This window comes from Chionomys nivalis, chromosome X, assembly GCF_950005125.1.
Source record: "Chionomys nivalis chromosome X, mChiNiv1.1, whole genome shotgun sequence".
In the NCBI taxonomy this organism is placed as follows: Eukaryota; Metazoa; Chordata; class Mammalia; order Rodentia; family Cricetidae; genus Chionomys; species Chionomys nivalis.
The window spans coordinates 773,878-790,315 of record NC_080112.1 but is presented as its reverse complement, the minus strand read 5'-3'; the positions used below and the strand labels follow the sequence as shown (position 1 = coordinate 790,315).

The window sequence follows — 16,438 nt, the reverse complement described above, 5'->3', positions numbered from 1 at the left end:
AAAAAAAAAAAAACAGGCTGGAAAACGGTTCAGTGGTTAAGAGCACTAACTGCTCTTCCAGATCTGGGTTCTATTCCCAGCACCCACATGGCATCTCACAACCGTTTCTAACTCCAGTTCCAGGGAATCCAAAGCCTCCTTCTGAGATGTACAGACATACACACAGGCAAAACACACACACACACACACACACATACACTTTAAAAAAAGATTTAAAGGCCATTTCTTTTAAATGATAATATAACTATCCTAATAAGGAACGACTTACAAGATCAACATCAGAGAAATAAGCCCAGGCCTTGCAGTCAAACTCATCTTCTGTGGGCGCCATATGATGTTGTACTTTCCAAAAATAAATTTTGGTTTCATTAGGTTTGACAAAGTTTCTTCTAGGTTCTTCTCCTTGTGTCTGATCCTCCTTATAAGAAATGAGGCTAGAATAGAAGGAGTAGGGACGAGAGGCCTGGTTTTTGAAAGTTACCTGAAGAGGAAAAAAATTCAGAAAGAATAAATTTTTAGAATAATAAAATCCTAAAGAGTTATAAAGTTTTATAACTATATCTCTCTATATTTTGTTCTTTATCCAATTTTTATTACCTCAGATCTTAAGAGAAATTAATGAGAAAAATTGTAATTCTAATTTTATATGAAAACTATGAAGGTGAAAATTCTTAATTACTTGAAAGTAATTCAAAAGTAAACAGAAAATGTCACTATAACTTCAAGAGTGACTACTTAAGGTTTGCCATTCCAAGATGGATGTGTATTATCATTTTAAGATTTTATTTATTTTATTCAGTTCTTTGAGAATTCCAAACAATGTATTTTAACTTTATTTACCTCCACTTTTCTCCAAGATCAAACTCTACATCCTTACCCAAATGTGTGTTTTCTTTTTAAAAGATTTTCTGTTTTGATTTTAAAACTATGCATATTTATCATAGAAGACATACAAATTAAAATAAATTCCAAGTCAGAAAGAAATGTACCTATAACTCCATAGCTTTAGATGCTTCTATAATTTACTATCAGTCTACTGGAATAAAGTAACTTTAATCTGTTTCTTAAAATGCATCAAAAATTACTTACACTTCACACAAGTTACTGAGAGATGGTTAAATAATTAAATATAAAAATGACAGCAGTAAAAAACAATGACTTCTTGAATTTTGCATGCAAATGGACGGAAATAGAAAACACTATCCTGAGTGAGGTAAGCCAGACCCAAAAAGAGGAACATGGGATGTACTCACTCATATTTGGTTTCTAGCCATAAATAAAGGACATTGAGCCTATAATTCATGATCCTAGAGAAGCTAAATAAGAAGGTAAACCCAAAGAAAAACATATAGGCATCCTCCTGAATATTAAACATCATCAGGCGATGAAAGGAGACAGAGACAGAGACCCACATTGGAGCACCAGACTGAAATCTCAAGGTCCAAATCAGGAGCAGAAGGAGAGAGAGCACGAGCAAGGAACTCAGGACCGCGAGGGGTGCACCCACACACTGAGACAATGGGGATGTTCTATCGGGAATTCACCAAGGACAACTGGCCTGGGTCTGAAAAAGCATGGGATAAAACCGGACTCACTGAACATAGTGGACAATGAGGACTACTGAGAACTCAAGAACAATGGCAATGGGTTTTTGATCCTACTGCACGTACTGGCTTTGTGGGAGCCTAGGCAGTTTGGATGCTCACCTTACTAGACCTGGATGGAGGTGGGTGATCCTTGGACTTCCCACAGGGCAGGGAACCCGGATTACTCTTCGGGCAGACAAGGGAGGGGGATTTGATGGGGGAGGGGGAGGGAAATGGGAGGCGGTGGCAGGGAGGAGGCAGAAATCTTTAATAAATAAATAAATAAATAAATAAAAAAGTTGAAGAAAAAATAAATAAATATAAAAATGAACGTATAAAAGAAAATATTTAAAACTCTTCTGGGTAGAGAGGTATTTTTGTGAATATAAAAACAATGAAAATACCAAAAAGAAAAGTTTTATGAGTTACTACCTAAAAAACTTTTATTTCAAAAAATCATATGAAGTTGAGACAGTAAACTTATGAAAATAATTTCAATTAAAGTTATCACTTGTAATATCTAATATGTAAGATAATATTAATAAAATTATCCCCTCCCAAAAGATAAATTTATAAAGGACATTAACAGAGAATTCATAGTTTTTGTATAGTACAGTTCTGGACTTTTATCCTAGGAAAAGGAAAACAATTATTTATAAATAGAAAAAAACAAAGCTGTGTGGGGTTGTTTGACTAGGAATGGTACCCATAGATTCATGTGTCTGAGTTCTTGGCCCATAGGGGGTGGCACTATTGGGAGGGTAGCCTTGTTGGAGTAGGTGTGGCCTTGCTGGAGGAAGCATGTCACTTTGGAGGTGAGCACTGAGGTCTTATATGCTCAAGCTAGGTTTAGTGTGGCAGTCTCCTTCCGCTGCCTATGCATCACAATGTAGAACACACATATCCTTCTCCAGCATCATGTCTGCCTGCACACTGCCATGTTTCCCACCATGATGATAATGGAGTAAACCTCTGAAACTGTAAGCCAGTCTCAATTAAATGTTTTCTTTTATAAGAGTTGCCATGTTTGTAGTTGTACAGGGTATAGTTAAATCATGTTAGGCATAATTATGACCTGGTTAAATATATAACGCATTTGCAGTTGTATGTGGGATAGTTATGTTTAGGCATTATTATGACCTAGTATTGTTTTCATTTGGAAATTAATCATAACATAAGGAGATATGATTGTGTGTCAAGTTGACAAAGTGTGAACTTAAGATGGCTAGTTTGGTTGTCAACTTGAATACATCTAAAATGAACTACAATCCAGAAATGGAGGGTACACCTGTGATCTGGATCTTGAGGTGAGAGGGTAACATACCTCTGGTCAGAATCTTGAGGCTGGAAGACACAGGCTTTTGATCCAGACCTTGAGGCTGAAAGACACACCTTTAATCGGGGCCACACCTTTTGTTGAAAGCCCATAGAAGGACATAGAAGGATAGTTTGGTTCTTTGCTTGCTTGCCCTTGCCTTGTCAGCACATTTATTATTTATTCCTTCACTAGCATTGGAGCCTACCTCTTTGGGATTACAGCACATACAGAAGACCAGCTGAGACACCAGTCTTTTGGGACTGAATTACTATTAGATTCTTGTACTTTCCATTCACAGCTAGCCATTGTTGGATTGGTTAGACTGTAGCTTATAAGTCATGCCAATAAATTCCATATATATATATATATATCATTCACCTTTAATCATAACACTCAAGAGGTAGAGACAGGAGGATCTCTGTGAGTTTGGGTCCAGTCAAGTCTACATAGTGAGTTTCAGAAGGTAAGCCAAGGTGTAGTAGTTTGAATAAAAATGGCCACCATAGGTCCATATGGAGTGGCACTAAAAGGAGCTGTAACCTTGTTGGGGGTAGTGTGTCACTAGGAGCTGGACTTTGAAGTTTTAAAAGTCCATGCCAAGACCAGTGTCTCTCTCTTTGCCTGTGGATCAGTATGTAGCTCTCAGCTACTTCTCCAGCACCACGCCTGCTATGCCTGTTGATAAGTTTCCCCACCATGATGATAATAGACTAAACCTCTGTAAGAAAGCCCCCCAATTAAATGTTTTCTTTTATAAAGGTTGCTTTTGTCATGGTATCTTTTCATAGCAATAAAACATTGACAAAGACACAAGGCTACTTTGTGAGATGCTGTCTCAAATAAACAAAGAAAAGGAAAAAGAAATGATCTCAAAGGTTATTCAAAGTATATATTTAAGTAATCTATGGGCCCATCAATTCATGTGATAGAATGTCATGTAGTCATTCTTCTTTGTTTTATTTTTTTTGAGATAGAGTCTATCTATGTTACTCTGACTGTCCTTAAATTCCATATGTAGACAAGGCTGAACTCAAACTCATAGAGTTCCATCTGCCCCTGTTTCTGATCCTAAGTGTGGGGGTAGGAGATGAAAGAGGATTAAAGACATGTGCAACCATGCCCATATACATAGTCCTTCCTTCTTACTTAAAAAGTATTTGGATGATGTAAAATATTTATTACATAATACATAATTGAAGAGGCAGAATTATATATATTACATATGGTATAATTTCTAATACATAAAGGGAAAAACCAGGCAACAGATGAGGAATATACATCAAAATGAAAAGTATAGGATTATTTATCTCCTCAATTTTTATGTACTTTAATTTTTTTCAGATGGCAGAACATATTATTTTTTCCAACTGGTGTACATGGTACTATGTTACAAAAGGATATTTTCGTTCATATGAACATATGAACATATTCCTCACACAGTCCTCTTTTATCTTCTCCTTACTTTCCTCCTCTCTCCCATTGGTTACATTTGTTTCCATAGACCATGTGTGCCCAGCCTTTTTACACTGTGACATGATGTTATCTACTAATGATCACACTGAAGAATGGTACAACTGAGTTTCAAAAAATGCAAAAAAAAAAACTCCGTAATGTTTTAAGTAAGTTTGTGATTTTGTGCTAGGACATGCTTATCTATATTTGGTTGCATGTGGGTTTGCAGGCTATAGGTTGAACCTAGACTAGTGGTTCTCAACCTTCCTAATGCTGTGATCCTTTAATACAGTTCCTCATGCTGTGGTGATCCCCAACCATAAAATTAATTTTGTTGCTACTTTATAACTGTAATTTTGCTATAGTTATGAATGATAATGTGACTATCTATGTTTTATGATGGTCTTAGGGGACATGTGAAAGAGTAATTAGACTCCCCAAAGAGGTCTAGACCCACAGGTTGAGTACCACTGACCTAGACAGTTTAACTTCTAATTTCATGCCATTTGTATATGTTATTTTTATAAACAGAAGCAAACCATATATAGAGAACTTTTTGTAATTCCATTGTCCTTAACTTACCATAATGTTGTCTTCAACTTCTGCTCTTATATAAGGCCCCAACAACCCCAAATGTTCATTTAGTTCTCCCCGGTATAAGGGTTGACTAAAGGAGCCATCAGTAAATTCTTGAAAAACCACTTTCTTGAACTGAGGTGCATTGCCACTTTGATCCCTGGAGAAAAAGCAGAAGAAAAGTATTACTTTGATGGACCCATGAGAAAGGATGCCTCACACTTTTGCTTTCCTTGTATTTAAGATATGCTTGATAAAATTGGTGATAGATAATAAATGCAATGGTATAGGGAGGAAAGAAATAGAGATGAAAGAAAATTTTCACAGGCGAAGGAAGTAGCTCACTTAGTAGACTGCTTGCCTAGCATGCAGGGAGCCCTGGCCTCCATTTCCAATGCAGCATAAACTGGGTATGATGGCTGTACCTCTACCACCTAGGAGGCTGAAGCAAAATAATCACTATAAACTTTAAGCCAGCTTGAGCTACACATAAAATTTGAGAATAGCCTTAGGGACCTGAGACCCTTTTATAAGAAAAAAAATTAATCTTCAGGTTGGTTTGAAAAAATAAATGCATAGTGATGCAGTTTTTCAAGATGGATAATCTTGAGGGATAGATTTTGGTTTTGGTTATTCAACACTATGTGAACTAAATTGGCAAATGCCAAAAATTTAGAGGTAAGCAGTTCACAAAACTTCTATTTCCTGATTTTATTAGATAGCTAAGAAATAATTTTCATGGTTGTGTGGTTTGAAAATAAATGACACCTTAAGGAAGTGGCATTAATAGGTGTGACCTTGTTGGAATAGGTCTGCCCTTATTGGAGGAAGTGAGTTACTCTTGGGGTGGGCTTTCAGGTCATATATATGTTTAAGATATGCCCAGTGTTATAGTTCACTTTTTGTTGCCTGCAGAACAAGATGCAGAACTCTCAGCTTCTTCTCAAGCACCTTGCCTGTATGCGTAACACCATGCTTCTCACCATGACAATAATAGACTAAACTTCTGAACCTGTAAGCTAGCGTCAACTAAATATTTTCTTTTATAAAGTTGCCATGGTCATGGTGTTTCTTCACAGCAACTGAAACCCTAAACAAAATAATGGCTAACCATTCCATCTTTTGAAATACTGTCTTAGGACTTTCCTAGTATGTAAGTCCACTAAAAGGAGGATTTTTGTGTATTTTGTCTATGGCTTCAATCCAGTAGTTGGGACAGTATCTAATACAAGGCACATGCAATCTACTGTGGAATGCTGAATAAATGTAGGCCTTAAAAACATAACTTAAACATAGAAAGCCCAGTTTCTATTCCTTGGCTCTCTTTTAAAATTTTAAAAATAATATTTTAAAGTTCTGAACTAAAACATACATACACATACATGTCTTCCATTCAGAAAGGCAGATATCACCCAGAAAACTATATATTCCTTTCTGCTCAAACAATTACTGTGTGACAATGGTCTTGTACCCTATAAAGATTTGTCACTTGTATTGGTTTAATAAAATGCTGATTGGACAGTAGCCAGGCAGAAAGTATAGGCAGAGCAACCAGAATAGGAGAATTCAGGGATGAGGAAAGGCTCAGTCTGCAGTCGCCACCCAGACATAAAGAAAGCAAGATGAGAATGCTTCGCTGATACAAAGGTACAAAGCCTTGTGGCTAACACAGACAAGAATTATGGGTTAATTTAAGATGTAAGAGTTACTTAATAAGAAGCCTAAGCTAGTTGCCAAGTAGTGTTATAATTAATATAGTTTCTGTGTGATTATTTCAGATCTGGGTGGTGCCAACTACATCCACATAAAACCTGAGAGAGCTTGGGAAGTAATTTTAGGCACAAAAGAACAGAGTTAAGCATGGCTTCTTGCTAACAACATTTTCACATGGACTCTGTTTGCTAGAGGCAAGCATGTCTCATTTAAGAGAGGTTTCCTGACTCAGTTTTAGCTGCAAAAACCTTGCAACTCTTTTAAGAGGCTCCCACCAATAAACACTTAAATCATGTTTATGAATATCCAACAGAATGCTTCTTGGTGATGACCGGACCTTGAAACTCTATAGAGTTGTTGTGGCAATAAACATGGCTCCTGCTAGTACCTCTGCCATGAAACTAGACTCTAAGAAAGCTAAGGAATGGGGTGGATCTAGCCATCAAAGCCACAGCTTTCATCCTAGCCATATCACTTAGCAAATTAAAGACTTATGTGGTCAGAAAAAGAGAGATATACAATAAGGATAGATTCAGACAAAAAAAAACCCTCTAAGTGGTTTACAGTGTGCTTAAAATATATGTAGGTTTACGAGAGAAAAGAAAAAAGATAAGTCCTTAAAAAACAAACAAAGAGAGTAGATGGGTATGGTGGCACATTCCTTTAATCTCAGCACTTGGGAGGCACAGGCAGGAGGATCTCTGTAAGTTCAAGGTCAGCCTGGTCTACAGAGTGAGTTTCAGGACAAAGATACACAGACCCCATCTCAAAAAAACAAAAGTTAAAAAATAAAAGAAATAGAGTGTAAAACAAAGCCATGTAAAGATGAAAAATACACAGAGAATCTGGATACTGTATGCTATTGTATTGCCTTTAAATTGTTTAATGGCTGAGGAAGGAGCAACAACTGCTAAAAGATATTTGATTGCAAATACTGCTGGATTAATCCAATATATGTATTTTGAAAATGCCTTGACTTTAAAATTTAAGTCAAAAGATATGTTACAATGGAGAAAAGTTTTTGCTTTTGTTTCCACAAGAAATGAGAGTCTGTGGATTCATTCTGGGTTAAGAAAAATCAGGTTGGAAAAATCTCTAGTAGGAGTGAATAGCCCAGATGGTCTAACATTTCAGAGGACCTCTGTTGGAGTTTCCTGTGAGTTCTGCATCCAGAACAGCCTCAAGACTGCGGCTGGAATGATCAAGACTCACAGAATATTCCAGTCAGGACTTGACCATAACCATAAATTTTCTTTAGGTCCCCATACGATTATCAATGCCCCCAATCAGCAGGAAGTAGCCTAGAAAACTATGCCCACATTTCCAAAAATGGAATATGCATACTGTCTTTGTTTAGAGTGTTGGTTAAAAGTTGGTTATGGATAACTGTCAGGAAAAAAGCTAAACAAAAAAGATTAGATTCAGAGTTCTTGCTTTGAAAAGAAAAAAAAAACAGGGGAAGTACTGTGGGATAATGGTCTTGTACCCTGTACTTTGTCACTTGTATTGGTTTAATAAAACGTTGATTGGCCAGTAGCCAGGCAGGAAGTATAGGTGGGATGGCCAGAGTAGGAGAATTCTGGGAAGAGGAAAGGCTCAGTCTCCAGTCACCAGACAGACACAGAGGAAGCAAGATGAGAATGCCTCACTGATCAAAGGTACCAAACCATGTGGCTAACACAGACAAGAATTATGGGTTAATTTAAGATGTTAGCCTTGGACTACCAGTTATCCCTGTTTCAGTACTGAGGAGTTCCATTCAGTGGGTGTCCTTGGACTACCAGGAGACCCTGTGTCTGTGCTGAGGAGTTCCATCCAGACAGGAACAGTTCCTGCTCCTGCACTGAGGAGATCCACCCAGAGAGTCAGTCACAGCAAAGACTGGACGAAGACACCAAGACTCTCCTGGCTCCATTTGAAAGAAGAGATGGGCAGGCGCCAATGTAAGAATTCCTCCAACAACCTAAAAGGCAACATGAAAACTCCAGGATCCGGGGATCACGAAACAAGAAGAATTGAACACCTTACTCCAGAAGAAATAGAAGAAATCAACATTAAATGGAACATTATGAAAATAATAGAGGAACTTAAACAGGAGGTGAAAAACTGCCATAAAGAAACAGAGATGACAAACAAAAAGGTAGATGAAATGAATAAATCTCTCAAAGATTCCCAAGAAAAACAAGAAAAAGCTGTTGTAATAAGAGCGGCTGGGCTGCGTCCCCGGCACCCGGCCGCCCGCATGGCTAGCTTATGCCCCGAAATAATTACATGGAAACTATATTCTTTTAAACACTGCCTGGCCCATTAGTTCCGGCCTCTTATTGGCTAGCTCTTACATATTGATCTAACCCATTTCTAATATTCTGTGTAGTCCCACGAGCTGGCTTACCAGGGAGAATCTTAACCTGCGTCTGTCTGGGGTGGGAGAATCGTGGCGACTCCTTACTCGGCTTCTTTCTCCCAGCATCCTGTTCTGTCTACTCCGCCTACCTAATTTTCTGTCCTATTAAAGGGCTAAGGCAGTTTCTTTATTTAACCAATGAAATTAACTCTTCCATCATTTCCCCTTTTTCTGTTTAAACAAAAAAGAAAGGCTTTCACTTTAACATAGTAAGATTACATATAGCAAAACAATTATCAAGCAAGAATTACAGTTACAATATTTATATCTATTTTATCTTTTATCATAAGTAAGGAAAACTATAACTATAACTAACCATTCTTCAACTCCATCAAAGACTCCAGAAGGATATAATATTACCTAAGTAAACAAGAGATCCAAAACTCTAGAAATGACAGAGACATCTTGCTGCCTGGACAGTTACCCAAAGTTCCTCTGTACCGTTGGGGCATCCATCTTCAGCCTACAGGCCATAGTATTCAGCAGACATTTCCATGAAGCAGGAAATTCCAAAGACAGTTCAGTCATTTTTTGCTATGTCCTGCAGAATGTCTCGCAGACTCTTTCATGAGTCAGGAACCCCGAAAGACCATCTCACCTTTAGGCAAGTTCAGTAGTCCTCTCTCTGTAGGTTCTTTGTGTCCAGTTTATGCAACAGTCCAGGCAAGAACAGTTTCTTGCCCAAATGGCTATCAAACTCCATAAGGAGCCTCTTCGATGCCCATCTTCCTCTTGAAGTATATTGGTGCTGCCAGGAGCAGACGTGTCTCATTATCATGAAAAGCCCTAAGTTATTAAAACATTAAATGCCATATTCTGCAGTCTTTGAAAGATATGAAGAATGCCTATCTAGCTGAAATATATCTATGCACATCTAGAAAATCTAACTAACATGACTAAAAGCTTGACAATTATTGATGATTATCCATTAACAACCTATATACATTACATTTTTAAATGAACTATACAATCACAATACCTTAATCAAGATTAGAAATATGCATATACATATAACAAAACTGACCTTCAAATCCACACCAATGCAAATTATTTATATCTATATCATATCCCCCTTTAAATGTAAAAGAACGTTTATAAACCATATTTGGGAACATGGGCGCAGTTTTTTCTCTCCAAACTGCTTCCTGCTGAATGGGGGCGCTGTATTCAGATCTTTCATGGTGTAACCTGTGTCAGGGTCATCTCAGTCGGCAGTTGAGTGAAGTAATTTTCTGAAGGTGTTCACAGCAACCTTTCAGGAGGGCGTGGTCTATCATACCACATTGCGATAGCCGCAATCCACAGAGTCTCATCCGCTGTGAAAACAAAAGAAGACCCTCTCCAAAGCATCATATCCTTAGACCCATATTCTGAAATCATAATACCCTTATATCCATTCTGGTTTAGCTTGGCAGCCCATATAATGAAATGTCTCTCTGCACTTAGCTCCTTTACAGTCAAAAATTTTAAAGAAAACACAATGTACATAATCCAGACTCTCTGTAAATTTTCCATTTTTACGTGGCTTATTTTTCTTTATTTCTTTTAATCTATAACTATCTGTACTCTGTCTCTTTAAAGACTTTATCCCCCTTTTTTTAAGGGCATTAACTTTATTTTTTCTCTATATTTTTTTTCTCTCAAGCCTACGTACACTCATCCAACACTGTGACTCATTTATAGATCTTCTATGTCTGAAATCTGTTCTATTGCGAATCTGTAATTTTTTTACTATCCAGGAGCATTTTTTAAAATGTTAAGCACTTCTTAAAAACCTAAGTTGCACCATTTAGAGGTATTATGGTACTGCCTGTGTCCTGCCCAGTCTAAACCTTAACTGCGCTGTTATTATGGTAATTACGGTAGTTCTTGCCTGAGACCAGCAGAGTTCCGCAAGGTGGAGCTGAGCTGCTCCGGCATCAGAACCATTTGGTGCCCCTGAGCCACACACAGTTCCAGGCACACAGCAGTCCACACTGCCATCAAGCAAGCCATAGCACTTTACTCCAAATGCTCTATTCAAAGACTCTGTCTCCTGCAGGAGCCAGACAGAGATCGCAATGGCGGCACAGCCCAGAAAGCCGGCATTTTAAAACAGCCAATTTTTTCCTGCTGCTGAGTCAGGACAATTTCTTTGCGGCACGCAACCCACAAACAGCAAAAAGCTGTGTTAAATTCTCTCTCTCTCCTTTTTAAGCCCTCTCAGGTTTTACGTGGAGTTCATTAGCACGTTGAGTGCCACTCTGTTGTAAGGGAAACAGTTCAAGACTTGAAAAATGAAATGGAGGTAATGAAGAAAACACAAACCGAGGGAAGGCTGGAGATGGAAAATCTGGGTAGATGAACAGGACTTACTGAGACAAGTATTACCAAAAGAATACAAGAGATAGAAGAAAGAATCTCAATCACTGAAGATACTATAGAGGAAATAACCTCACTGATTAAAGAACAAAACAAATCAGACAAATTCTTAACACAAAACATGCAGGAAATCTGGGACACCATGAAAAGACCAAACCTAAGAATAATAGGGGTAGAAGAAGAAGAATTACAGCTCAAAAACCCAGAAAATATATTCAACAAAATTATAGAAGAAAACTTTCCCAACCTAAAGAAGGATATTCCTATGAAGGTACAAGAAGCATACAGAACACCAAATAGACTGGATCAAAAAAAAAGCCTCCCTTCATCATATAATAATCAAAACACAAAACATACAAAATAAAGAACAAATATTAAGAGCTGCAAAGGAAAAAGGTCAAGTAACATATAAAAGGAAACCTATCAGAATTACACCTGACTTTTCTATGGAAACCATGAAAGCCAGAAGGTCTTAGATAGACGTGCTGCAGACACTAAGAGACCATGGATGCAAGCACAGACTATTATACCCAGCCAAGCTTTCTTTCACCATCGATGGAGAAAACAAGATATTCCAGGACAAAAACAAATTTAAACAATACGTTGCCACAAACCCAACCTTACAGAAAATACTAGAAGGAAAATCACAAACTAAGGAAGCCAACAACACCCATATTAACACAAGCATCTGACAACCCTCCACCAGCACAGCTCAAAGAAGGGAAACACACAAACTCTACCACCAGAAAAATAACCAGAGTTAACAGCCACTGGTCATTAATATCACTTAATATCAATGGACTCAATTCACCTATAAAAAGGCACAGGTTAAGAGAATGGATATAAAAACAGGATCCAACATTTTGCTGTCTACAAGAAACACACCTCAAACTCAAAGACAGACACTACCTCAGAGTATAGGGGTGGGAAAAGGTTTTTCAATCAAATGGTCCAAAGAAACAAGCAGGTGTGGCAATACTAATATTTAACAAAATTGATTTCAAACTAAAACCAATCAGAAGAGATGGAGATAGACACTTTATACTCATAACAGGAACAATTTATCAGGAGGAAGTCTCTATCCTGAATATCTATGCCCCTAATATAAAAGCACCCACATATGTAAAAGAAACATTAATAGAAGTCAAGGCATACATCAAAATCCACACTCTAATAGGAGATTTCAACACTCTGCTCTCACCTTCGGACATGTCAACCAGACAGAAACTTAACAGAAAAATAAGAGAACTATTAGATGTAATGAACCAAATGGACTTAAAAGACATCTATAGAACATTCCACCCGAACAGAAAAGAATATACCTTCTCAGCATTGCATGGAACCTTCTCAAAAATTGATCACATAATTGGTAGCAATGCAAACATCCATAGATACAAAGAAATTGTAATAACCACCTGTGTCTTATCGGATCACAATGGAATAAAGTTAGAATTCAACAATTCTAACCTCAGAAAGCCTGCAAACTCATGGAAACTGAACAGTCAACTACTGAACCACCCCTGGGTCAAGGAAGAAATAAAGAAATTAAAGTATTCCTTGAATTCAATGAAAATAAAGACACATCATACCCAAACCTATGGGACACTATGAAAGCAGCGCTAAGAGGAAAGTTCATAGCACTAAGTGCCCACATAAAGAAAATGGAGAAAGCATACATTGGGGACTTAACAGCACACCTGAGAGCTCTAGAGAAAAAAGAAGCAGACGCGCCCAGGAGGAGTAGAAGACGGGAAATAATCAAACTGAGGACTGAAATCAACAACATAGAAACACAGAAAACAATCCAAAGAATCAATGAAACAAAAAGCTGGTCCTTGGAGAAAATCAACAAGAATGGCAAACCCCTCTTCAAACTCATCAAACATCAGAGAGAGAAAACGCAAATTAACAAGATCAGAAATGAAAAGGGGGACATAACCACAGACACAGAGGAAATACAGAGAATCATTAAGTCTTACTACAAAAGCCTATATGCCACAAAATTGGAAAATATGAAAGAAATGGACATTTTTTTAGATAAATACCATATACCAAAATTAAATCAAGACCAGGTGAACAGTTTAAATAGACCTGTAAGTTGCGAGGAATTAGAAGCTGTCACCAGAAACCTCCCTACCAAGAAAAGCCCTGGACCAAATGGTTTCAATGCAGAATTCTACCAGAACTTCCAAGAGGAGCTAATACCTATAATCCTTAATGTGTTTCACAAAATAGAAACAGAAGAGTCATTGCCAAACTCCTTTTATGAAGCCACAGTCACCCTGATACCAAAATCACACAAAGACTTAAAGAAAAAAGAGAATTACAGACCAATCTCACTCATGAACATCAATGCAAAAATTCTCAATAAAATACTGGCAAACTAAATTCAAGAAAACATCCAAAAAATTATACACTATGATCAAGTAGGCTTCATCCCAGAGAGGCAGGGCTGATTCAACATACGCAAATCTATCAACGTAATCCATCATATAAATAAACTGAAAGAAAAAAACCATATGATCATTTCAATAGATGCTGAAAAAGCATTTGACAAAATTCAACACCCCTTTATGATAAAGGTCTTGGAGAGATTAGGGATACAAGGTTCATTCCTAAATATAATAAAAGCAGTATACAGCAAGCCGACAGCTACCATTAAATTAAATGGAGAGAAACTCAAAGCCATCCCACTAAAATCAGGAACACGCCAAGGCTGTCCACTCTCTCCATACCTCTTCAATATAGTGCTTGACGTTCTTGCACTAGCAATAAGACAACATAAGGAGATCAAGGGGATTTGAATTGGAAAGGAAGAAGTCAAACTTTTGTTATTTGCAGATGATATGATAGTGTACATAAGTGACCCCCAAAACTCTACCAAAGAACTCCTATAGCTGATAAACACCTTTAGTAATGTGGCAGGATACAAGATCAACTCCAAAAAACCAGTTGCCCTTCTATACACAAAGAACAAAGAAGCAGAGAGGGAAATCAGAGAAATATCACCTTTCACGATAGCCACAAATAGCATAAAATATCTTGGGGTAACTCTAATCAAGGAAGTGAAAGATCTATTTGACAAGAACTTTAAGTCTTTGAAGAAAGAAATTGAAGAGGATACCACAAACTGGAAGGATCTCCCTTGCTCTTGGATTGGAAGGATCAACTTAGTAAAAATGGCAATTCTACCAAAAGCAATCTATAGATTCAACGCAATCCCCATCAAAATCCCAGCAAAATTCTTCACAGACCTTGAGAGAACAATAACCAACTTTATATGGAAAAACAAAAAACCAGGATAGCCAAAACAATCCTATACAATAAAAGTACCTCCGGAGGACCTTGGTCTTCATGTAGAGCAGGGAATTTGGACTGCTCTTCAGTATCGAGAGGGAGGGGGAGTGGACTAGGGGGAGGAGAAGTGGAGTGGGGATAGGGGGAGGGGAGCAGGGGGAGGGGGCAATATGTGGGAGGAGGGGGAGGGAAATGGGAAACGGGGAGCAGTTGGAAATTTTAAGTAAAAAAGAATAAAAAAAAAAAAGTACCTCCGGAGGTATTACCATCCCTGACTTCAAACTCTATTACAGAGCTACAGTATTGAAAACAGCTTGGTATTCAAGTCCAAATGGATTAAAGACCTCAATATTAATCTAACCACACTGAATCTGATAGAAGAGAAAGTTGGAACTAGTCTACAACACATGGGCACAGGAGACCACTTCCTATGTAGAACCCCAGTAACACAGACAATAAGAGCAATATTGAATAAATGGGACCTCCTGAAACTGAGAAGCTTCTGTAGGGCAAAGGACACTGTCATTAAGACAAAAAGGCATCCTACTGATTGGGAGAAGATCTCCACCAACCCCGCATCAGACAAAAGTCTGATCTCCAAAATATATAAAGAACTCAAGAAACTAGACATTAAAACTCTATCTAACCCAATTAAAAAATGGGGTACTGAACTGAACAGAGAATTCTCAACAGAAGAAGTTCAAATGGCCAAAAGACACTTAAGGTCATGCTCAACCTCCTTAGCGATCAGGGAAATGCAAATAAAACAACTCTGAGATACCATCTTATACCTGTCAGAATAGCTAAAATAATAAACACCAACGATAGCCTATGCTGGAGAGGATGTGGAGTAAGGGGAACACTCATCCATTGCTGGTGGGAATCCAAACTTGTGCAACTACTTTGGAAATCAGTGTGGCAGTTTCTCAGGAAACTGGGAGTCAACCTATGTCAGGACCCAGCAATTCCACTCTTGGGAATATACCCAAGAGATGCCCAATCATACTACAAAAGCATTTGTTCAACTATGTTCATAGCAGCATTATTTGTAATAGCCAGAACCTGGAAACAACCTAGGTGCCCCTCAATAGAATGGATAAAGAAGGTGTGGCACATATACACTTTAGAGTTCTACTCATCGGTAAAAAAACAATAACATCTTGAATTTTGCATGCAAATGGATGGAAATAGAAAACACTATCCTGAGTAAGGTAACCCAGACCCCAAAAAATGACTATGGTATGTACTCACACATAAGTGGATTGTAGCCATTAATAAAGGACATTGAGCCTATAACTCGTGATTCTAGAGAAGCTAATTAAGAAGGTGAACCCTATGAATAACATATCGTTATCCTCCTGGATATTGGAAGTGGACAAGACTGCCGGACAGGGGTGGTGAGCACGGGGGTGCAGGTGGGGTCGGGATAAGGGGAGATGGGGAGAGAAAATGGAGAAGGGGAGGATGGGGAGAGCTTGAGGGAATGGGATGGTTGGGATGGAGGAGGGGTGGATGAGGGAGCAGGGAAGTAGATATCTTAATTAAGGGAGCCATTTTAATGTTGGCAAGAGAGTTGACTCTGGAGGGGTTCCCAAGTGTCCAAGGAGATGTCCTCAGCTTGTTCCTTGGGCAGCAGAGGAGAGGGAGCCTGAACTGGCCCTATCCTATAGTCATACTGATGAATATCTTTCATATCACCATAGAACCTTCATCTGGCGATAGATGGAGATA

The 16,438-nt window shown here is 38.1% G+C and overlaps 1 protein-coding gene across 2 annotated transcripts in view; it reads right to left on the bottom strand.

The window, feature by feature from the left end:
- F8 (coagulation factor VIII) overlaps positions 1–16,438 on the bottom strand; it is a 132,725-nt gene that overhangs the window by 44,583 nt on the left and 71,704 nt on the right. For both annotated transcript variants that reach the window (XM_057759896.1, XM_057759897.1), the window contains exons 15-16: positions 4,939–5,092; positions 269–481 (exon numbers count right to left, since the gene is read on the bottom strand). In XM_057759896.1, the coding sequence (XP_057615879.1) occupies positions 269–481; positions 4,939–5,092 (367 nt within the window). The remainder of the gene's footprint in view (positions 1–268; positions 482–4,938; positions 5,093–16,438) is intronic.